Genomic DNA, 24,552 nt, shown 5'->3' with positions numbered 1-24,552 from the left:
CTGGGTGTGCCGGCCCCTGGAGACAGCACGTCGTGCCGAACAGAGACCAGAGCTGACTCACGCATGAACCTGGCATCCAGTGGAGGGCCAGTCTCCAAGTGGCAGGGGCTCGGAAGACGCAGCCCTGGGCAGCGTTGAGCAGGGCCTCCAGGGGGGCACAGCCCACGAAAGGCAGCCCGGTGTGAAATGGCTTGAGACTCTGGACCACAAGGGGCACCTGGGTGGCTCAGTTGGTCGGTTCAGCGTCCGACTTCGGCTCAGGACAACTCAGGATGATCTCCCGGTCCGTGAGTTCGAGCCCCGCGTCGGGCTCTGTGCTGACAGCGCGGAGCCTGGAGCCCGTTTCGGATTCTGTGTCTCCCTCTCTCTCTCACCCTCCCCGTTCATGCTCTGTCTCTCTCTGTCTCAAAAATAAATAAGCATTAAAAAAAAATTTTTTTTAAGTCAACATTAAACTTAAAAAAAAAGAAGACACTTTTCTGAATCCAAGAAATTAAAAAAAAAAAAAAAAGACCTGGGAACAACTGCTTCGCTTTGGTTACAGGCATTCACCTTGACTTCCACACAGACTGCAGTAACGACATGAGGAATTTTATTTTCTTAACACTTTCGTGCCCTTAAGGGTTGTGTGAGGTTTCCCCTGGACGAGGCAGGGGTATCATCTTTCTCTCGGAAACCGGCTGAACGTTTTCTGCTTTAACAAAATAACGACGTAAACTTGTAAACACTTTACATCATTGAATTCAAGGCCTTGTCCTTGAATAACATTTTAACTTCTCTTAAAAGGAGTGTTTCATATTATTAAAGCAGTAATGGCTGTCATCTCTGATCAAAAGAGAGGATTGGGGCTTGGATGGGGCATAGCTGTCACTCTGTCAAGGTCCTGGTCCATCCCTCAAGGGCGGCTGTGGGAAGGCTCCGTCGGGCCGTCCTCTGGCTCAGCGGGAAGAACCTCCCAGCCATGGAACAGCCCATCAAAGGCTCTCTTGTCAAGTAATAAAAGTTCAGGGCAACATCCGCCTGCCGATGACGGCAGCAGGCCCGTGGGTCTGGGGACGGTGCCAACGGGCCCTTCGTCAGCTCCCGAGATGTTCTCGCATCTTGCGGGCGATGCCAGGGAGGTGGTAAATGCAACAAGCTGAGACCCATCCTGGTTTCGGCCACAGCTGACGTCGCCCCCACGTGCCCCTTTGTTCTGACGCCCTTCTACCTTCTACCCGGTGGGAAGAGAGTAAAACGGTCCCGTCAGGCCGTGGTCTGCCGAGAGCGGGGGTCCCTCAAGACCTCCTACAGGTGCACAGGGGCGCCCACCCTCAGCAGGCGGGGGGCAGCCCTGTGCCCCAGCGGGTGGCGGAACAGCAGGGATCAAGGAAGCCTGGAATTGTCTAATTCCAGACTGTCGGGGCCAGAATGCCCGGAAGAGCCTCCAGGACCCACTTTCTGGAGAGGGAAACTGAGGCCCACAAGGGGAAAGTGGCTGCAAGGGAGTGCAAGAGGGAGGATCAGAACTCGGGGCTCCAGCTCCCGGCCCTGTGCTCCCCTCTGTCACCCAGGCCCAGCACCAGGAAGGAAGCATCACATGAGGTCTGAAGCTTAGACTCAATCCCTCCTACCCCAAGGGAGGCTGGGGCCCCGGGGGCCTGGGTCTCACCTGGGAGCTGGTTAGAAATGCAGACTCTAGGCCCTGCCCCGGGACCCACAGAGGGCAGCCGGAGCCGGTGAGCCGGTGAGCTGTCCCCAGCCCAGACAGAGAGAGGGCCATCGGAGAGGGGAAGGACCTTGTAGACAAGCCCTCCCCGGGGACTGAGAGGAGCCTCTGGGAGATCCCCCGCCCACGCACCTGTGGGGCAGCCCCGGGGTCTCTCTTCAGGCCATGGTCGGCACGACGGACCCCTGGAGCCAGCTTGCTGGAAGCCGGGTCTTTTGAAAGAGCAGGGAGTAACTGCGTGTTGGAGGGGGCTCAGCTCCAGCCAGAGCCTGGACAGGGGGAGGTGAGGCGCCACCCCAGTCCGGTCAGGTGGGACCGGTGGCAGAGGAGCGGCGGAGGCGGGCGGGGGCGGGGGCGGGAGCAGGGGGGCCTGCCAGGCGGCGGCAGCGGCCTCAGTGGCCTCAGCGACAGTATTCCTGCTCGATGCTAGCCATCAGCGCCTCCTCTGAGTAGTCATACGAGACGGCGGGGATGTCCGACTGCCCGTCTGGCCTCCCGTGGCTGCCGTCTGGGGCTCTGCGGGCCGGAGACACGGACAGGGTGTCAGGAGGTAAGATGTCACCTTCAAACTCGTCATCTCTACAATGGCCCCTTCGTGGACTCCTGATCCGTCCTAAGACCCAAACTGAAAACCTTTGTGGGATACCTTCGTAATCCTTTACATGAGCAGGCCTCTGCCTACTTCTCTGGCTTCGTTGCCCATGACATTATCCGCTAAGACCTCACTTCCCCCTACTTATCCAGGTGAGGAAGCCAGTGGCTGGGAAGTTGAAGGGTCAGGGCCCTCAGGGTAGAAGGGCCAGGGTTCAAATCCCAGCTCTGTCACTTACTAGCTCTGCGACCCTGGCCGAGGCATTTGCACCTCTGAGCATCAAATGTTTTCCCTCTAAAAGGAAGCTGTGTTCAGGGGCGCCTGGGTGGCTCCGTCGGTTCAGCGTCAGACTTCAGCTCGGGGCATGATGTCACAGTCCGTGAGTTCGAGCCCCGCGTGGGCCCGACAGCTCGGAGCCTGGAGCCTGCTTCGGATTCTGTGTCTCCCTCTCTCTCTGCCCCTCCCCGGCTGGCTCTCTCTCTCTCTCTCTCTCTCTCTCTCTCAAAAAATAAATAAATAATATAATACGATACCATACAACAAAATAAAACGGAGCTGTGTCCATAAATTCATTCTAGGGCATAAACAATATCGTGTGCAGACAGCATGTGACACTGAACCTTACACGCTGCACAGCCCCTCGCAAATGTGACTGCAGACATCCGTTTGCCTGACACGCTGGGCCTGCGCCCTCGGGGGTCACACAGGAGGTGCGGCATTCGGACAGGACTGGACACGGGAGAAGCGACCACAGTTAGACCCCTGTTCCTGCTACCCAACCTTCAGAAAGTGCTTCCCTCCAGCCTACACCTGATGGTTCACCCCCTGACTTTCTGGACTTTGTAGGGACTTTTGGGTGGTGTTCGTTGTACCCCAAACTTCCCTTTCTTTCCGGCCGCTCCCCGGTCATGTTGCAGGGACCTCCCACCTGCCTGCCGGAGGCTCGCTGCTGTGCTGGAGAGGGAGCCCGTACTGCCCTGCCGGTCGGAGGGCTGGGCCAGCTCCCCCCTTCCAGGTCCGTTTCCCCACCTATGAACACAGGTAGTGGGCTGGGGGATCTTCAGTGGCAGGTGCAGACCGGAGCCACCGGGATCGCCAGGCTTCCCCTCCTGGGGCCTCAGCTTCTGTGGCCCAATCCCCAGAGACCTCAGGGGAGGCCGGCCGTGTCCGCAAAGCCAGCCTGACCGGCCCAGCCCTGATGCTTCTACATGTCTCCGCCCTCGTCCCTCAGAAGGCCGCAGATGTCATCAAGGATGATCAGGTCTCGGGGGTCAAAGGTTTTCACGTTTGGTCAAGGCCCCCGTGGCCCAGGTTTACATCAAACAGGCCTTTCCAAGAAGCATCTGTGAGACGCCTACTATGTGCCCAGTGCTGTGAGGGACCAGGGATGAGTCAGAGACCCATCCTGCCTTCCTGAGGCTGGGCGAGGGTATAAGCCCGCCTGTCCTGTGTAGCTGCTACGTCACAGGTCACAAGTGTGGAGGCTGGGTGGCAATAAAGGAGGGAGAGACACCAGCTTGATGAGGACAGAGGGGAGGGACAGAGTTTGGCGGGGGGGGGGGGGGGATATATTTTAACCGGGCTTTGAAGGATTTTGCTCATCAACATTTCATTACAAAGACTTCCAAGCATAGAGAAAGGTTGAAATTGTAGATTCGACGATTAAGTCAATACATTTTTTTTTTTTTGGCTGTATTTATCACAACATCCACTTCATCTGATTTCTGCAGGTATTTCATAGCAAACTGCAGATGTTAGGATATCTCTCCCAGAAATGCCGCTCTGACAGGTTCTGACAGCAGAGCTGGGGGTGGGGGAGGAGGCAGGGAAGGAAGTGTGGCTACTGCCCTGGAGAGCTGCATGGGCAGTGGGGGGGCGGGGGGGGGAGTGGGGAGAAGGGCCACGGAGGCCCCAGAGGCACCGGGAGCCACAGCAGGTGTGGGGCAGGAGACCTGCTGCTCACTCCCCGAGGGGGTTCTCCTCAAAGGCCGCGGAGCCCAAGTTTGGGGACCAGAGGCAGGCTGCCGCCTGTCCTGACCTTGGGGAGGGTCAGCCCCCCCACAGAGCTTGCCTCTGTGACCCTGTCCTCCTTCCCGAGGCACCGGGGCAGGCCGACAGAGCCTGACAGGGCCAGCGAGTAAGTAGACTCCTGGGGAAGGTGGTAAGGAAGGCTGAGGGGCGTCCTGGAGTGCGGCCTCTTCTCTCGAAAAGAAGAAATAACGAATTCATTCGTGGCAGAATTTAACCCGTCTAAATTCCTCGGGTTGATGGAAACTGGAGAAAGTCACGCTCATTCTCTTTAAAATCAGTGGAAATATTCATCCAGGACTGAGCTGTGGGCGGTTGGTTCCTGGGGACCCATAGGCAGGCCTGTCCCCATGTCCCCAGGTCCCCAGGAAAGAGCCAGCTGCTCGGGCGCCCCCCGGGGCAGGCGTTACAGTGGGACATGGTGTCCTGCCCCAGCTCAAGAGACCACACCCCTCTGCCAAGGGCAAAGCCCACTTCCTCCAGGCAGGCAGAGCCTTGAGAAGGGTTTGAAGGAGGCCCAGGGCTCTCCATGATGCTGATAAGGCTCTGGGCCTTGACTGCTGGTGCAGGGGTGGGGGTGGGGGTATGTGCTCTCACCGCTTCACCCTCTACGCCAAGTCGGGGTCCCAGCAGGCACTTAGTGCCCTCTCTACAACCCAGACCTTCCCGCCCTCCGTGCCCTCACCACCCTGTGCCCAGATGCCACCTGCCTGCACACGGTGTCCTCGGCTAGAGAGGCTGCTCTGACCGCCCCCTCCCCTCGGTGAACTCCCACGTGCCTTCAAACCGTTGTCATCATCCCCAACTCCTCCGTGAGCCCTTAGGCTGCTCCTGTCCCCTCTCTGACCTCCCCTAAGCCCGCTGCCTGCAATTCTGAAGAGACCAAGCTCCTCCGGGAAGGACCCCTGCAAACATGTGTCAAATAAGGTGCCCCTGGGTGGCTCAGTCCGTTAAGCAGCTGACTTCAGCTCAGGTCATGATCTCACGGTCTGTGAGTCTGAGCCCCACGTCGGGCTCCGTGCTGACAGCTCGGAGCCTGGAGCCTGCTTCGGATCCCGTGTCTCCCTCTCTCTCTCCTCCTCCTCCCCTTCTCAGTCTCTGTCTCTCAAAAATAAATAAACGTTAAAAAAAATTTTTTTTTTTAATGTGTGTTAAATAAGGGAAACCAGCAGGGTTCTTGCCCTGAAACCATTTGGAATCAGTAAGAAAAACAGCTGTTAAGCCCAAAGTTTGACACCTGTCCCCACCCATGGTCCTGGATACCACAGTCACCCACATGCCAGTGACAGGGCGGATCACGGTCATCAGACTGGAGGTGAGGAAACCAGGAGGGAAAGGTCTGGGGGGGAACAGAACAGGGGCCCAAAGTCATTGCCTCCTGCTGGACTGCTGGTCACTCGGCCCAGAGCCAGGCGGGATGACCTGGAACAGGCAGAGAAGGCCTGGTCTCCGGGCCTGGGGTCCTCAGCCCCAGGCTGTAGGGTTACTACAGGTTACTACAGGGCTTTTAAAAGCACTTTCCCGAGAAAATTGTAATGCCATCACAGGAGACCCATCTGTCATCCCTTCAGGCTATAAACTCCTGAAGGCTGAGGCCTGCGTCTCCTCCCACAAATGCGCCCCTGCACACAGTTTCGGAGCGAAGGAGCGAGTGAGGTGGGGAACGCCCTGGATGACCTGGGTCAGGCTGGCCTTTCTCAGGAGGAAGATCAACGCAGCTGGGAGGTGTAGGGCTTCTGAGCTCCTGTGGCTGGGGCCCTCCCTGTAAGGACAGGGCCGCATCTGGACGGCGACCTGTGAACCACAAGGGCTCTGCGGGCAGCTGGAGCCAACACAAGAAACTGTGGCTTCGGGGACATCGGGGCGGTGGGGGGCTCAGTCGGTTAAGCGTCTGACTCTTAAGTGTCAGGCCATGATCTCTCAGTTCACGGGATCGAGACCCGCATGGGGCTCTGCGATGACGGTGTGGAGCCTGCTTGGGACTCTCTCTCTCCCTCCCTCAAAGTAAATGGCAGAGGCAACGTGCTGGCCCCAACCTATCACTTACCCGTAGACACTGCTGCTCCCTGGGTGGTCGTCAGCGCTCTGCTTTGAGGACACCTGGAAAAGGACAAAAGGAAGGAGCATCAAAATGCGCCCCGCCTAACGTTCTGGCCTTCTTCCGGCCGATGACGGCCACCACCACGTTCAACCCGGGACTGGCAACCCAGCGCCGAAAAGTTGCCTTCCCGCTTTCTAGTTCCGTCGCTTATTTCACAGGTGGGAGGGCCGAGGCTGCGGGAGGGGGCGACTTTGCAAAGCTCACACAAAGCAACTCCCTGCCTCCCAGCCAGGTACCCCCGTGACCCCCCCATCTCTCATCTCCAGGGGTCACCGTCCGCCGTCCTCTCTGCCCGGCCAAGCTGTCTCTGTCCCAAGACAAGGGTGCACGGACACGGTGCACAGCTGTGTGTGGGCTTTTCCGGGAGTCAGTGCCTCGCCCCATAGGTCGCACACAGCTTTAGAACAAGCCTGAACACCTGCTCATGCAAGTCTTCCCCCGCCCCCCCTTTTTTTTTAAAAAGAGTCTTGACCACTCTTGGTTCTTTGCATTTCCCTATATACATATGCAGACCAACTTGTCACACTTTATGGGAAGAAAAAATCTTGGGGATTTTGTTGGGTTTATATTAAACTATGGATCATTTGGAGGGAACTGATATCTTCTCCATTCATTCAGGGCTTCTTTAATTGAGTCTTTTTTTTTTTTTAAGCAACGATTTTTTTAAGTGGATTTATTATTTTTTTCTTTTTGAGAGAGAGAGAGAGACAGAGCAAGAGAGAACGGTGGAGGGACAGAGAGAGAGGGGGAGAGAGAATCCCAAGCAGGTTCCACACTTGGGGCTCGATCCCACAAACTGTGAGATCATGATCTGAGGCAAAACCAAGAGCTTGACTGACTGAGCCACCCAACACCCCTAGTTTAGTCTTTGAAGAAATTTTTTCATTTTCCCTGTGGGGACCATGGATGTCTCTTTTTAGACCAGTTCCTAGATGGTTGGTGTTTGCAATGCTATTATCAACAACATCTTTTTATTTTTATTTTTTTAAATTAATTGTTTTCTGAGGGAAAGAACACGACTGCACGCAAGAGGGGAGGGGCAGAGGGAGAGAATCTTAAGCAGGCTCTATGATCAGCACAGAGCCTGATGTAGGGCTTGATCTCACGACCGTGAGATCATGACCTGAGCTGAAACCAAGATTCTGATGCTTACCCAACTGAACCATCCAGTCGCTCCATCAACATCATCTTTTTTTTTTTTTAATGTTTATTTATTTTTGAGAGAGAGAGAGACACAAAATCTGAAGCAGGGTCCCAGCTCTGAGCTGTCAGCACAGAGCCCGACATGGGACTCGAACTCATGAACCAAACTGTGAGATCATGACCTGAGCCGAAGTCGAATGCTTAACCAACTGAGCCACCCAGGAGCCCCTACGTCATCTTTTTAAAATAAAATTTAATTTTATATCTCTTGTTGTTGCAAAAATATAACAGAAATTTATATATTGGTGAGGGGGGTGGTCAGTGAACTTACCAATTCACTTGTTAATTTTAATAATCTACTAATAGATTCTCTTTGTATTGTTTTTGTTCCCATTCACATTCTCTGGGAATAATGGCCATCTGATTTCCCCCTAACCTTTCGGTACTTCTGGCACCACATGGAAAGAGGTGATGATAACAGCCATCTTTGTCTTGCTCCCTTATTGAAAGGGAAAGTTTCTATTGTTCCACAGCATAACGTCTCCTGTGGTTTTTTTTCTCGAGCATTCTTGATCCGACCCTCATCTGGCTGCTACACTCGGGGTCATTTCTCCAGTTCTGTCTTCCAGCTCGCCAATCTTCTCTTTGTGCCTGTCTAATCTCCCGCTAACCTGTACCTCAGGACCCTTAACTTTGTTTATTCTAGCTTCCATTTCTACAAGTTCTGTTTGGTTCTTTTTCAAATATACTAGGTCACTTTCTCTAGGCCCTTGTCCTTTGCAGGTATTTTCTTTAAACAGAATAAACATAAATTGATTATAATCTGTGTCTGGTAATCCAAATAACTGAGGTCTTCACTGATCTATTTTTTCAAGATTTTATTTTGGGAGCACCTGAGTGGCTCAGTTGGTTGAGCATCCATTCGACTCTTGATTCGGTTCCAGTCATCAGTCCAGGGTCGTGAGATTGAGCCCCACACTGGGCTCCATGCTAAGTGTGGAACCTGCTTAATATTTTCTTTCTTTCCCTCTGCCCCTCTCCCACGCTCACACAAGCTCTCTCTCTTTCTCTCTCAAATAAATGAAATGCAAACTTTTTTTAATTTTATTTTTAAGTAATCTCTACACCCAATGTGGGGCTCAAACTCACAACACTGAGATCAAGAATTACCCTCTCCACCAACTGAGCCAGCCAGGTGCCCCTTCTGACTATTATTTCTTCTAGTTTCCACTGGGTCCCTTGCATAGTTGGTTATTTTTTTTAACGTTTTATTTATTTTTGAGAGAGAAAGGGAGAGAGCACAAGCAAGGAGGGGCAGAGAGAGAGAGAGAGAGAGAGGGACAGAGTATCCAAAGCAGGCTCTGTGCCAACAGCGGAGAGCCCAACGTGGGGCTCAAACTCACCAACAGTGAGATCATGACCTGAGTAGAAGTTGGGACACTCAACTGACTGAGCCACCCAGGTGCCCCACAGTCGGTTATTTTTTTTATGGTTTGCTGCTCATTGTCCCTGGAAACTTCTTTGTGAGTATCCTCTGAGGCCTAAGAGTAAGATGACTTTTGCCAGGCACCTCAGGGGCGTTTCCAGTCTGGGACCACTTGAGATTAAACGTATGCATTCAGGCCTGGTATAGGGACCTTACTTATTCTGCAGACATCGGGAAGGTTTAAAGCTTTTGTGTTTTCATTGTAAAAGTACAGCAATTGTGTTCTTCATTCCATGATCCTACACTGTAAAAAGAGAGGACTCTGCCTCCATAGGAAGCTGTTTATATTCTCTCCACATTCTCTTTCAAAACCCCCCTCCCTCCTCTGAGTCGGAGATGCAATCACACGGATCAATCATTCAACGGCCATTCACCCAGCGCCCCCAGCGTGCCCAGTGCTCTATCAGCTGTCATGGAGACATGCGCTCCACGTTCTTGAGGTGCTGGCGACGTCACTGGAGAAGTAAGTCTTAGACACATTAAACAGCTGGCAATATGTGTAAGAGCACAGAGACTGTGGGGGTGTGCAGTTGGATAGTGTGGGCATGTGGTAGTCAAGGGCATGAATTTTTTTTTTTTAATTTTTTTTTCAACATTTATTTATTTTTGGGACAGAGAGAGACAGAGCATGAACGGGGGAGGGGCAGAGAGAGGGAGACACAGAATCGGAAACAGGCTCCAGGCTCCGAGCCATCAGCCCAGAGACCGACGTGGGGCTCGAACTCACGGACCGCAAGATCGTGACCTGGCTGAAGTCGGACGCTTAACCGACTGCACCACCCAGGCGCCCCAAGGGCATGAATTTTGAAAGAGTGATAGACCAAACCCTGCCCTACCAGCTATGAGGTTGTGGGTGGTTTTCCTGACCTTTGCTTTTCTTTCTTTCTTCCTTCCTTCCTTTCTTTCTCTTCCTTCCTTCCTTCCTTCCTTCCTTCCTTCCTTCCTTCCTTCCTTTTTCTTTCTTTCTTTCTTTCTTTCTTTCTTTCTTTCTTTCTTCTTTCTCTTTCTTTCTTTTAATGTTTATTTATTTTTGAGAGAGATAGAGAGCTAGTGGGGAAGAGGCAGAGAGAGAGGGGGAGATAGAGAATCCCAAGCTGACAGCATGGAGCCCAACGTGGGGCTTGAACTCGCAAACTGTGAGATCGTGACCTAAGCCAAAACCAAGAGTCAGACGCTTAACTGACTGAGCCACCTGGGCACCCCTGGTTTCCCATGTGAAACGCAAGTTTTCTGTGAGATATTTTAGGGTGATTCCAAAGCGCCTGGCACTTAGTAAGTTCTCAGTAAGTATCAGCTATTATCGTTTCTATCATCGGACCGATGCTGTATTCTATACTGTCGTCTAGTTATTAACCTGTTAACATTACTTAGTCCTCCCCAGCAAGAGTATCAGTTCTCCCAAGTTTACAGCTCTCCAAGCTGGGCACACAATAAACACGAAATATTTCCCAAATTAAGTTGTATGTCAAGTTGCTGGGTTGTTACAATGTTGAGTTTAAAATCTGTACAGCAGTCGGCATAGTTGAGTAAAAATAGCATTAATACGGAAAAGGGTTCAAATCTCAGTTCTGCCATTTAATAATGCTATGCCTCCGGGTGGATTGTGAGGCTCTCTGGGCCTCAGTCTACCCGTCTGCATAATGGGGACTTACCCATTATCCATCCAGCTCATCCTTAATGTAACACCCATCCTATAGACGACCAATAAGTATCCGAACCAACGTCCGATCTAGAGTAACGTCTGACAAAGCTCCCCTGGAAGGTGATCGGAGCACATGAAGAGGTTGGCCCAGGGAACATCTTGGTCTTCAAGGCGTAAGGAGAGGGTCCGGTACGACACGTTGTTCCCGGAGAAATGCGTTCTGACCTGTTCCTTGGGAAACGTCCGCGGTGGGAAATGGAAGGAAACACGCACTGGGTATGTCCTGCCAACCCAGGCCCTGTGGGGGTGGGCAGTGGACGGCCAGCCAGCTCCAACGCATTGTCCGCATCGTTCTTGCCTGCCCGACGCTGTCTGCAAGTGGGGGCCGGCCGCATGGCAGAGGTGCACAGCCCCGTCTCAGGGGTACCCCAAGGGGTACCGCTGCGGTTGCTGGTGGCTGGTGATCGTGCTATGGGGGAGCCAATATCATGGCACGTTTCTTTGAACACTCATTGCTGCCTCTGGGGGGTATAAAGATGAAGAGGAGCCGACTCCCCCGTCAGCGGGGAATTCACAATAGGAAGAGGGACAGAGAGTGGGGGGTGGAGCAAAGGCAGAGGACAGGAAGGACACTTACCTCCGCTGCCTCCCGAAGCCACCCATCCCCTCTCAGAGCCGCGCAGACTATCCAAACGCTCTTTTTGGTTGAAAAAAAAAAAAAAAGCTTTATCGGCGTAAAATACACATAGCCTAAAATTTACCATCGTAACCATTTTTAAGAGTACGTTTCGGCATCACGTACATTCATAGGGTTGTGCGACCAATCTCAAGAGCTCGTCCATCCTACAAAACAGAAACTCGGGCTCGTTAAGCAACTCCCGGTCCCTGTGCACATCCCTGGTAACCACCCTTCTATTGTCTATGAATCGGAGTGGCCACCTCATTTAAGGGGAGCCCTACAATATTTGTCCTTTTCTGTCTCGCTTATTTCCGTTGGCATGTCTTTGAGTTGCATCCCTGCTGTAGCATGTGCCAGAATTTCCTTCCTTAAGCCTGAATAATACCCCGCAGGACACACGCACCGTGTCTTGTTGATGCCTGCTTTGGATTCTCTTGGGCACGTCGGAAAGTTCTCGTTCATATCGGTACCAACCTGCCTCCCTACAGCTTTCAGTCACTGGGCCCGCGTGCACGCTGAGAGACGCCAGAGAAGAAAAGTAGTCCTTTTACCCAACCACCCTGGAGCTACTTTTTATGGTGTCATCCTGTTTGGACGCTTGTTCCCTCTTGTCAGCTTCTGGAACCAGCTTCTGTCGTCACCTGCTTTGGCTTTCCCCTATACCCCCCAGACTGTGTCATAGGGTTGTTACAAATGTAGTTTCTCCCATCGGGAGGGCAACCGAGGGTCAAACCTTCGCAGGATCGGCCTGACGGGGACGTACTGCCGGCCACGCAGGGCAGCGACGACGCGGGACCGTATCCGCCACGGGAACACCATCCCCCACGTGAACCGCACACCCTACGGCGGGGTTCGGAAGGAAGGTCATACTCTTGCTTTTGTAATTTCCCTGATGGCTCAGCCCTGTTCCGTCTGCTTAACGTTTGCTGAGGCTTCGTTCTGTGCCTGCGGTTTGAACGCAGGGTCCGTTCCTTGCCAGTTTGTTGAAGCCTTTAACTTGACGGTCTCACAGGCGGACTGTGTTAGATGCCCTCCCAGAAACACGGCTTGCAGAAGCCGCCGGGGAGCTTGGATGAAAAGCAAAGACACAGCGGCCCCTGCCGGCCGCTCCAGACCTAGTGCAGCCTCGAGTTCCCGCCGCCTGCCAGCTGGCGGCCTGCCACCCCTGGGCCAGACAGACACCGGGCCGGTGGGGGGCCGGTGGGGGGCCGTGGCGCCTGGGCTGGGGCCGGCCGTGGGAACTGGGCTGAGCTCAGGGGAGCGCGTGAGTGCGTATGGGCGGGCGGGGGATGTGTCATCACTCGAGATCTTACCGAGGCTTTGAAGAAGCCAGAGCTGACGGAGAAGCAGAAAAGAGGAGGAGGAAGTGAATAAGACGGTCTCTTGCAGTCTCCTCAGACTCTTACAACTAAGGGTTTCGAGAAAGGTGAGGTATCAATGGTGGATTTTTAGAAAATCCACTGCAGCTTTTATTTACCAAAATGTACACATTCTGCTTCTTTTGTTTAGAGATTCCTCCCCACTAAGTCTTCATGGTTAACAGATTTGTATGTATATATACATACACATATCAAGGACGCGGTAATTGACATAGAACAAGCCACAGATGCTGAAAGAATTCAATTTGGTTGGCTTCGACAAGTGTATACGGACCATCATCGCAGTCATGCCCTCTGTGGTCCCTCCTTCCCTCCGCTGCCCTGCTGTCTCCAGGCAACCATCGATCTGCTTCCTGTCGCTGCAGATTCGTGTACTTTCTTTGGAAGCCAAGACGCATGGAATCATAGAGCGCGCACCCATTTTCTGGCTTCTTTCATTCAGTATAATGATTCTGAGATGCATCCATGTTGTATCAATAACTCACTCCCTTAAAAAAAAAAATAATCTTTTTTTTTAGGTAAACTCTACACCCAACGCCGGGCTTGAACTCATGACCCTGGGACCAAGAGTCATGTGCTCTACAGACTGAGCCAGACAGGCGCCCCGGTAGTTTGCTCCCTTTTGCTGCTGGGTAATATTCCACAGCACGGATAGACTTTCCCCTTCTTCGTTGGTGAAGAATTATCCTTCTTTGAAGCTCACGTTTGTTTGGTTGATTGGGTATTTTATGTTTCATTACGGACATTGGAACACATGCAGTAGAGAGAACAGTGTAAGGGAACTCCTGGTACCCGACCTCCCGGCCTCAGCCATTTCCAGGGTTTTGCCCTCGGGCCCAGCCCTCCCACCGCCAGCGGGCGCTCCTGTCCCCACACAGCCCCTGTCCGCCGTTTCCCAGGCAGCAAACGCTGCGGGCCACGGTGGGTTTTGCAGTAGACCTGTTCTGCATTGTTAAAATGACAACCAGACTTTTTCAAAAAGAGGTTCTGACTCCGAGACCACCAGTCCTGGAGCCCCCACCCCCCTCCACGAGGCCCCGCCTTCCGGAGCCCCCACCTCCCTCCACGAGGCTCCGCCTTCCGGAGCCCCCACCTCCCTCCACGAGGCCACGCCTTCCGGAGCCCCCACCTCCCTCCACGAGGCCACGCCTTCCGGAGCCCCCACCTCCCTCCACGAGGCCCCGCCTTCCGGAGCCCCCTCCCTCCACGAGGCCACGCCTTCCGGAGGCCCCACCTCCTCCACGAGGCCCCGCCTTCCGGAAAGGGTTTCTGGAGAGAAGGAAGGACAGGCGGCGCCGGCGAAGCTAAAAGGGGCGGAATTGGAGGAAAATGACAATAAATTGCATTTATATAGCCTTTTATCACCTTATAAATCACACTCACGTACGTTGATCACATAATTATAAACACCGAGGGCTTGGCTAGACTCACAGATGGGCTACAGTTGGGCCTGTTGCCCACCCTAGAGTCCTCCCCCACCCAGCCGGTGTGTCCTTGCACCGGCAGGGAAATGACCTGGCGAGGATCCTGGGCCTGCCGGACCCTTGGGCAACTCCGCCTGCTGAGCCCCAGAGGCCTCCGATGTAAATGAGATGTGGGCCTCATGGTCTCTCGGGACCCTTCAGTGCTAGCAATCTGATCCTCAAACTAAAGAGACCACCGACGTTGGCCGTCGGAAAAAGAGTCCAGAGGCCACCTTAGCTGGTGGCCTTGGGCTGGGAGCTACCTTCCTTGCCGGTCACGGGCCCCTGGCATTGAGAAACGCAAGAACCCTCCGTTCTGCCCCGGCCACTGCTGGCCCTCCTTCACCGGAGCGCAGGTAGGGCTTGTCCCACGCCCGAATCTGAATCACCTGTCCCAGAAAGTCTTCGCCAGCGCCCCCCGGAGGTCATGCACGCTGCGCGACACCCTGCCCACTGCATTCCTTCACCTCTACGCCCAGCGCTCAGTAGCAATTGCTGAGGCCTGGCGGCGGGCCAGGCGCGGCGGGACCGTGATCTCAGCCCTTAACACAGCTAGCCTCCCCACCCCCACCCCCGCCCCGCCGCCCAGCACAGCAGCCAACAACCTGCGACCGTGGAGGGAGGGAGCCCTCTGGGGTCATCTGTCCTACCAGCAGCTCCAGGCACTGTACCTCTCACGGTTTGAGATCTGTTTTTGTAGATCCCCTGAGGGACAGACTCTTCTTTCAGTGTTTGATGTTCTCCAGGCTTAGCACTCTTCTCCTCCAATCCACATGCTTCTCCGCTCCCTCCCTCCCCTCCCCCCCCCACCGCCTCGGCGGGGGGCGGCGGCGGCCCGTCCACGGGGCTGTCTACACTGGTTGTGAATTTCTGACAGCCCGAGGGAACCGGTCTGACTCGCACATAATTTGCACAACAAAACTCAATTTGCACAACACTGAGCATCATTATCCACTCAACTACACAAGCCAGAAGCCTTGGAGACTGTCTAAAACCTCCTCTACCTTTGCTTGTCACGCCACGTGTCACCTTGTCTTCTCCCACCTTCTCTGACCTCGATTAGCACAGTACCCTCCTACCTGAGCTGTCCAGCTTCCTGCACTCTCCTCTCCTTCCCTCCCTCCAGCTGCCTCTGACTTTTCTGAAGGGAGGCTGGCAAGGAGGCTCCAGAAGACGGTGGTGTCTCCAGGGAAGGGAACCCAGGAAAAGGTGGTGACGGTAGAAGGGCAACCCTATTTTCAGGGCACCTTTTACATTTTTTTCTCCTGTGCGTGTATATTACCTATTCTGGTTTTTAAATCAACATTTAAAAAAAAATGTTTATTTATTTTTGAGAGAGAGGGCACGGAGGAGGGGCAGAGAGAGAGGAAGACACAGAATCGGAGGCAGGCTCCAGGCTCTGAGCTGTCAGCACAGAGCCCGATGCGGGGGCTCGAACCCACGAACCGTGAGATCATGACCCGGGCGGAAGTCGGACACTTAACGGACTGAGCCACCCAGGTGCCCTGACATTTAAATATAATAAACAACAGGAAACTTCTACCAGCTTCCCACTGCCTACAGGCTGAAGTTCCATCCCTCAGCCTAGAAGGTCATGAAATCATGACCCAAAGCCACACGGTTGCCTTTTATGCTGCATCTGGCCTCACCTTGCTGTCCAGCCACGTTGGGCCACAGGCCATTCTCCTACAGCACCCACATCCCTCCGGGTTTTTCTACACGCTGTTCCCTCTGGATGGAATGTTCCATCCTTTTCCCACTGCTGGAAAACTCAACGGATCCTTTAGAACCAACTCGGGCATCAGGTCCACTGGGAAGACCCCTCCCTTAGATGGGATTATCTGACTCCTTGTGTGTATATAACACCCCCTCGGTGCTCCCGCTGCACGGCTTCCATGCTGAAAGACACTTGTACGTTTACACAACCCTCCACAACAGAGTTACGACATTTTTGGGGTCAGCACTATGTTTTACTCTTTAATTAATCCTAGATCAAATGCTACTTACTACCACTTAAATTTGTGTTCTTTGCTGGGACGCCTGGGTGGCTCAGTTGGTTAAGTGTCTGACTTTGGCTCAGGTCATGATCTCATGGTTCGTGAGTTTGAGCCCCACATCAGGCTCTCCAGTGTCAGTACAGAGCCCACTTCAGATCTTCTGTCCCCCTCTCTCTCTGAGCCTCCCCCACTTGCTGTCTCTCAAAAATAAATAAACATTAAAAAAAAAAAACTAGTCCACCAACTGATGAATGGATAAAGAAGATGTGGTTTGTATATGCAATGGAATACTACTTGGCAACGAGAAAGAATGAAATCCTGCCATTTGCAACAATGTGGCTGGAACTGGAGGCTATTATGCTAAGTGAAATAAGTCAGTTAGAGAAAGATATATATTTTCATTCATATATGGAACTTGAGAAACTTAACAGAAGACTATGGGGCAAGGGAAGGGGAAAAATAGTGTCAGAGAGAGAGGCAAACTATAAGAGGCTCTTAAATACAGAAAACAAACTGAGGGTTGATGGGGGATGGGGGAGAAGGGAAAATGGGTGACGGGCATTGAGGAGGGCAGTTGTTGGGATGAGCACTGGGTGCTGTATGTAAGCGATGAATCACGGGAATCTACCGCCAAAGCCAAGAGCACATTGTAGACACTGTATGTTCGTTAACTTGACAATAAATTATAATAAGTAAATAAATAGGTAAATAAATAAATAAATGCCATAAATAAATAATAAAAAACTATATAAGGCTGCTGCCAAAAAAAAAAAAAATTGTGTTCTTTGCTATAGGTTAGGTCTGAAAGCAGACAGAGGGTGTCTTCAAAATAGTGGCTTTTTGAGGGGCGCCTGGGTGGCTTGGTCGGTTAAGCGTCCGACTTCGGCTCAGGTCATGATCTCACGGTCCGTGAGTTCGAGCCCCGCGTCGGGCTCTGTGCTGACCGCTCAGAGCCTGGAGCCTGTTTCAGATTCTGTGTCTCCCTCTCTCTCTGCTCCTCCCCTGTTCATGCTCTGTCTCTCTCTGTCTCAAGAAAATAAATAAACGTTAAAAAAAAATTAAAAAAAACAAAAAACAAAATAGTGGCTTTTTTGCCAAAAGTCTATCATATTACCCATCACTTTTGGGTTTTTTTTTGGGGGGGGGGGACAGGGGCAGAGGGGGAGAGAGAAAAAGAAAGAGAGAGAGAATTTTAAGCAGGCTCAAGCTCAGCCCGACATGGGATTCGATCCCACGACCCTGGGATCATGACCTGAGCCCAAATCAAGAGTCAGATGCTCAACTGACTGATCCATCCAGGCATCCCATTACCCGTCACTTTTTAAGTCTCTCTGTGCGCTACTTTCCAGCCATGAAATTAGTTTGATCGCTCGTTCTCACCATCACATCCCATAGCAGCTGTGAACCAGAATTACTCTGAAGTCCTGGCTGATGGTAATAGACAAGATTGACCCTGGTCTTCCTTTGCTAGAGCAAAATGGAGCCTTTGCAAAAATGGTGGAAGTTGGATTCATTCACCCTAACCAGAAGACATTATTGGCCTAGACCTTCTTGTAAAAAAAAAAAAAAAAAAAAAAAAAAAAAAGCTACATTTGCAGCAACAATAAAGTTCCCAGAAAGCAAACCTCCCTAGACCTTGAGCGACCCAGATTTATTAGGCAGGGGAGGACAAAGTCTGAACCATAATCTGGTAGCAAAGGTGCTGAATTTATGTTCACTGGATGGGAAGCAAAATTTCCTCTTTGAGGGTGCCCTTGAATTTTATTAGCGCACTGAATCTCAAACACTGCACTTATCTAGCCCATTCTGGGACTGAGATTTTATGGCCAATTCAATATCCTACCAGAGCCATCCTTGGCTATCCACGACCGCTGCTCTGTAGAAAGAACCCTCCAGAAAGCGGTGACTACACTCTGGCTGCTCGCCTCCCATTCCCCACGAACCACAGCCCATCAGGCTTCCCCCACTGCTCTTCCCCAGGGAACGAGTTCACCCACTCAAACACCAGCGCCCGGGACGCAGGCAGGTGCCAGCCGGCATCATTGTAAGCGGTGCCCTGGTGGAAGTTCTGAGCTCCTCTCTTCTGCCAAGTCCCACACTCTTGGCTCCAAACCGCACCTCTCCCCTGAGCGCCAGGCTCTTACAAGGAGAGGGACCCCAGACCTGTCCCTTCCATATGTCCACGTCAGCTGACAGCAGCTACATCCTTCTAGCTGCTCAAACCAAAAACTTTGGGGTCATCTTGGACCCCTTTCTTTCTCACACACCCCACAGCCAAACCACTGGTAAACTGGTCGTCTCTATCTTTAGTCCGCGTCCGTAGCCAGCCAGTCCTCACGTCCCACGCTACGGCCCTCTGGTCTCAGGGATCCCTGTGGAAAAAAAAGCCTCCTAACTGGACTCCCAGCTGGGGCCCTGCCACCGCTCCCACTCTGTCTCCAATGTGGCAGCCAGCGTGGGCCTTCAAACGAATCAGGTCGTCCTAGTTCAAAACCCTCCACGGGCGCCTGGGTGGCTCAGTCGGTTAAGCATCCGACTTTGGCTCAGGTCATGATCTCGCGGTCCGTGAGTTCGAGCCCCGCGTCGGGCTCTGTGCTGACCGCTCAGAGCCTGGAACCTGTTTCAGATTCTGTGTCTCCCTCTCTCTCTGACCCTCCCCCGTTCATGCTCTGTCTCTCTCTGTCTCAAAAATAAACGTTAAAAAAATTTTTTTTAACTACAATTTGATTACATAACTTAATAAAACACAAATCCAAATCATCAGCTTTTCTCACATACTTTTCCCAACCTAAATAGTTTTCAGCTTCAACATCCCACTAAATATTGTTAATTTTAAAGTTCCACGGACTCGGTGAAAGGAATTCTGCCTTGCACCCCTAACACCGCATAGGCAGGAAGTTGGAAATTAATCCAGGACATAATAGACGATGGTTTAGTGAATTAAAGTACATGAATTTGGTGAATATTTTGCATTTATTAAAATAATAATTGGGGCACCTGGGTGGCTCAGTCGGTTAAGCGTCCGACTTCGGCTCAGGTCATGATCTCACGGTCCGTGAGTTCGAGCCCGGCGTCGGGCTCTGTGCTGACGGCTTAGAGCTGGAGCCTGTTTCAGATTCTGTGTCTCCCTCTCTCTCTCTGACCCTCCCCCATTCATGCTCTCTCTCTGTCTCAAAAGTAAATAAACGTTAAAAAATAAATAAATAAAATAAAATAAAATAAAATAAAATAAAATAAAATAATAATTAAGGATATCATGCAGCAAGGACACCTGGGTGGCTCAGTTGGTTAAGCGTCCAGCTGCTCAGGTCATGATCTCACGGTTCCTGAGTTCGAGCCCCGCCCAGGGCTGTCGGCTGTCAACACAGAGCCCACTTTGGATCCTCTGACCCCCTCTCTCTCTGCCCCTCCCCTGTCTCACTCTCTCTTTCAAAAATAAAGAAACTTAAAGAAAATTTTAAAAAATTTAAACAAAAGAATATTATGCAGCAGTATGAAAAGCTGGTTATGAGATTAAGTATAAAAATTCAAAATAGAATATTGTCATTTCAATGATGTCAACACAATGCCACCAGGACCATTGCAGTAGCCCCTCTATGTAGATATATATCCTTCTATGCCTCTATAGAGAAAGAGACATATGTCATCTATACAGATATATATGATTGATTGAAATACTTTACACACTTCTTTTTAAAAATTCCAGTTTTAGAATATGACAATACTTCTTTCCTATCCAATAACCTTAACTGTATCAGGAAAACAGCCAAGAATTGAGAAAGAAGACAAAAAAAGAGAACTTGATCAACTGAAGTAATTGCCCCAAGCACCAAGCCCCGTGCTTATGTGATTCCACCCCCGAAGGGCAGCGCCCAGAGAGGGCTCCACCAGGTCAGGGGATACAGAGAGGCTGTGACAGTTGCCAACTGACTGTGGACCAAGGCAGAGACGCATCACAGGTATCACAGCTGGTGGGGACACCTTGATAGTAAGGGTACAGGAGCTGTCAAGAGTCTGATCTCTGCTCTGCCGTAGCTGTGTGGCTTTAGTTAAGTTGCTTGACCTCTCTGTGCCCGTTTCCTCTTTCCCATCCATAAAAATGGATGATGATAATGTTAAAGATTAAAAGAGTTCATGCATGTTTGGGACCCCAGTGCACATTAAAATATTGGCTTTAACTACTCTTGAACATAGTCAAATGTAATACATAATATTTAGGATAATGGTTCAGAGATAGTGTACATAATTAGCCTCCAAGAAATTCTCATCAACAGTGGGTAAAATTTTTATTTTTATTTATTTATGTTTTTAGTGTTTTTATCTATTTTTGAGACACAGAGAGATAGAGCATGAGCAGGGGAGGGGCAGAGAGAGAGGGAGACACAGAATCCGAAATAGGCTCCAGGCTCTGAGCTGTCAGCACAGAGCCCGACGCGGGGCTCGAACTCACAGACCGCGAGATCATGACCTGAGCCGAAGTCGGCCGCTTAACCGACTGAGCCACCCAGGCGCCCCAAGGAGCTTTCTTACAGATCGAATAATCTGTGATTCTAGGATCCACTCAAGAAAGATTTATGGCACAGAGGATACATATAATCCACATCCATAAGAACAACCACTGCTGGCTGATTTTACCTTTAGGTACCTCTGGACTGCATCTCCCCTTCAGCCCCCTGGCTGTCCTGCTTCGCCCAGGACCTGCTCGCCAGACCACTGAGGCAGCCCCCAGCTGGCCATTTGGGCTCCAGGCTTGCTTGGCCCTGCCCCTCCCACAGCTGCTTGTGTAATCTTCCCAAAACACAGAAGATCACTCTGCCTCCCCCTTCAAAGCCACCCAGAGCTTTCACGGCAAAGTGTGAACTCCCTCCCATGGGAAAGTCCTAGCATGACCTATGACAGCCTGGCACGCACCCTTTGGGGCCTCTTCAACCCATGTCCCCGCCACCCACAGACTGTGCACCGCCGACTCCGCCCCCTCGCCTCTGTACATGCACTGGGGTTCTCTCTGCACAGATGCCTTCCTCTCCTTGGCTCATGCCACAGATCCTTCCAGATTCGGGTCCGCTGCTGTCCTTCTGGAGGGCCACCCTGGCTTCTCCAGGGGGCTCCTCCTGTGGACTCTTTATGCAGGTCTGTCTCTGCTTTTTGTCGGGTCTCCCCCCGCCCCATCCTTTCAGGCAAGGACCGAGTGCCATCCGTGCCCGCTTTAGCACCTGGAGCGGTGCCGGGCACACAGAAATGTCTGCAAGGGTGAGTGAGGCGGCCCTGCACCCCGAGACTCACTGTGATGCTCAGCAAATCAGGGGAAATCCATTCTTTCTGTTTCTTTCCCCTTTTCACTTGGGAAGTTTCCACGGCACCGGAAGACGGAGCGCTAAGTGATTGCCTCCATGCTGTCTCAGAATTTCCCCCCAATTTCTCAACTGTGTAGCCACCTTCAGGGTTATGTAACTGAATGGTGACGTAGTCCTGAAGGAATCTCGTGAACTAATCAAGTCCCACCTACTACGGCTCACTTTGGGAGGATGCAGGGGACGGGCCAGGGGACCCGGAGGAAGTCACCCGGCACCGTCTGCCTTGAACCGTTGCTCTTCCCCAGCCCTCACGGGGGCTTTTTCAGGGTTCTACTGTTTGGTGGCTGCCCGGGAAGACGCCTTCCTCGCGTTCCCCTCCCCCCCCCCCCCCCCCCCCCCCGTCCCCTGCCCCACGGTCCCCAGCAGTTAAGCAAAGCCTGTGGGGGCTCCGGGAAAGGGGGTGCTGCCTTTGGCGTCCTCCCCAAGCCCAGGAGCTGATAGTAAAGGTCTTGTGCATTCTGCTCTGCTGGAGCGAAGACTGCTGCCAAACCGGAGTGCTCGTTTTTATTGTTTTTCTAGAACAACGGGGCTGTTATTACAAGTGTGCTGGAAGACAGGGTCGGGAAGCCCAAAACAGATCCCACAGCATCGTAAAAATAGCCAGTAGCTTGGGAATTGCTTGACCGGCAAGGCAAGGACCTTGATGTGTCTGACGCGCGGGGCGTTGGGGAGCCACCGTTGGCTACCGGTCCCACCACGTTAACAGCCTCCTCTTGAGACGGGCGCCCTGGCCGGCTCCCACCGGGGCTGGAAGGAGTCCGGGATGCCGGGCTGTGAGGGTGCTCGCACGGCTCTAAAAGCCAAGGAAGGCGAGCTCTGGCCGGAAGACAGCCCGGGAGACGCTTATCTGCCAAAGGGTGTGTACTCACCCCGCCCCCCCCCCCCAGCTCTTCGAGGCTGCTCCCGGCACGGTCACCCCAAACTCCAGGCAGTGAGACCAGCACCCGGAAGAGGCAGAGAGGGAGACGATCGGGGGGGGGGGGGGGTCAGGGAAGGAGAGGCCCCGTGATCCGCAGAGACCTCAGAGGCATTCGGAGACACGGAGACGGTGGGTGACCCTCGAGGCGGAGGGGGGCAGGGCACGGCGGGCGCGGAGGCGGGTGGGGGCGAGCACGCGGCTGGGGCGCTGGGGGGACAGGGCGCGGCCCCAACGGCTCCGCGGGCCCCGCCGACACTCACCGGGCTCCGGGCGCCGGCTGCGGGTCGGGGCCGCGTCGGGCCCCGCGGGGCCGGCTCGCCCGGGCCCCAGGCCGCCGACTCGGCCAGCAGCTGGTCCAGCAGGCGCAGGGTCTCGTCCCCGCCGTCGGGGGGCGCCGCGGGGCCGGGGTCGGGGCCGGGGTCGGCCGCCCCCTCAGCCGCCTCCGCCTCCCGGGCCTCCTCCGGGGCGGCCGCCGCCGTCGCCGAGACCAGAGGCCGCGTCCCTCCCTCCGAGGCTGCCCCGCCGGGTCCCGCAGGCCGGCTGTCGGGGCCGCGCAGCCGCCTCAGGGCCCGGCCGCTCCGGCTGCTGCCGCTGCCCATGGCGCCCCCGCCGCCCGCCGAGCAGGCCCGTCTCCCCGCAGGAGCGCGGCCCCGGGGCGGGAGCGCGGCCGGGGCGGGGACGCGGGAGGGGGCGCGGCCGGGGCGGGGGTGAGGGCCCGGAATAGGGGCGGGGGGGACGCGATCCGGGAACGGGGGCGGCGACTCGGGAGGGGGTGCGGCCGGGGGATGGGGTCGCGGACCCCGCGGCGGGGTGAGGAAGAGGTCAGGGTTGGGGGCGGAGACTCGGGAGGGGGCGCGGCCGGGGCGGGGGTGAGGGCCTGGAATAGAGTGGGGGGGGGGGGACGCGATCAGGGAATGGGGGCGGCGACTCGGGAGGGGTGCGGCTGGGGGTTGGGGTCGCGGACCCAGCGGCGGGGTGAGGACGAGGTCAGGGTTGGGGGCGGAGACTCGGGAGGGGGCGCGGCCGGGGCGGGGGTGAGGGCCTGGAATAGAGTGGGGGGGGGGACGCGATCAGGGAATGGGGGCGGCGACTCGGGAGGGGTGCGGCTGGGGGTTGGGGTCGCGGACCCAGCGGCGGGGTGAGGACGAGGTCAGGGTTGGGGGCGGAGACTCGGGAGGGGGTGCGGCCGGGGATTGGAGGTGCGGATGCGGGCCTGGGGTTGGGGGGACTAGAGGGGCGGCCGGAGTACCGGGGTGCAGATCCGGGCTTGAGGGACGTGGATGAGATGCGGGGATGCAGACCCGGGCCTGAGGGACGCGGAGGTGGGGTGCAGACATCGGCTGGCGCGGATCCGGGCCGGGGGTGAGGGGTCCAGACCCCGAGAGGAGGGCCAGAGCCAGGGGCGGCCGGGAGGGAGGCGGGGGTGCGGCCCTAGCCCGTGCGAGGTGGTGCGGAGCCAGAGCTGAGTGGGGAGCACTGGGGTAGGGGCTGGAGGACATCGGAACGGAGCATCCCCTCCTCCTCAGTCGTCTTATTCGGCTCCTCCTCCCGCCTGGGGTCGGGACCCCCTAGCAGGTCCGCCTGCCCGGCTCTCGCTCCGCCGCCCTCGGGGCACTGAAACCACCAGGGCGCGGACAGGCCTTGGGGAGAACTTGACTGGGGCTTTTCGCTCGTTTATGGGAAACACTCCCCAGGCAAACGCTCAGACAGGCCCGCGAGAGGACGTGATGAGTGTAGGGAGGTGACATCACAGCCTTGTCCCACCAGAGCCCCACCATCCCTCAATGGTTCACCCGGGGGAAGGGGTACAAACACCTGAAGGTTGTGTAAGATGATGAGCAGGGCCTCGCACCTCAGTGGCCCCCCAGCCTCAAATCTCCGCCCGTCTCCCTCCCGCGCACGGAGGGACCTAAGAGGAGACTGAAGGAGAGAAGGGAAGATCCCCATCCAGCCTTGCTTTGAGCCAGCCAGCGAGCTCAGCAGCAGGCAGGGGCGGGCCTCGGCTTCCCGCCCCTCCCCTCCTGCCCCATGCCTGCGCCCCAACGCTGCCCCTCTTCCAAA

The 24,552-nt window shown here is 54.3% G+C and overlaps 1 protein-coding gene across 3 annotated transcripts; it reads right to left on the bottom strand.

Moving 5' to 3' along the window:
* Positions 1-570: 570 nt before the first annotated feature.
* On the bottom strand, positions 571-23,168 carry CYS1 (cystin 1). Of its 3 annotated transcripts, none has more exons than XM_023252118.2 (3): positions 22,752-23,160; positions 6,376-6,428; positions 571-2,224 (listed from the first exon to the last, which is right to left on the bottom strand). In XM_023252118.2, the coding sequence occupies exons 1-3, from the start codon at positions 23,088-23,090 to the stop codon at positions 2,110-2,112; spliced, it is 507 nt and encodes a 168-aa protein (XP_023107886.2). In that variant the 5' UTR covers positions 23,091-23,160; the 3' UTR covers positions 571-2,109. The 3 variants fall into 3 exon arrangements, 2 of the variants coding, with proteins under 2 accessions (XP_023107886.2, XP_023107885.2); XR_440011.5 differs by lacking the exon at positions 22,752-23,160 and adding an exon at positions 21,502-21,873 and having other exon boundaries at positions 2,138-2,224; XM_023252117.2 differs by lacking the exon at positions 571-2,224 and adding an exon at positions 2,772-5,750 and having other exon boundaries at positions 22,752-23,168.
* Positions 23,169-24,552: the final 1,384 nt, after the last annotated feature.

This window comes from Felis catus, chromosome A3 (assembly GCF_018350175.1).
Source record: "Felis catus isolate Fca126 chromosome A3, F.catus_Fca126_mat1.0, whole genome shotgun sequence".
In the NCBI taxonomy this organism is placed as follows: domain Eukaryota; kingdom Metazoa; phylum Chordata; class Mammalia; order Carnivora; family Felidae; genus Felis; species Felis catus.
Note: the sequence above shows the minus strand (reverse complement) of the source record. Positions and strands in the feature narration are given on the sequence as shown.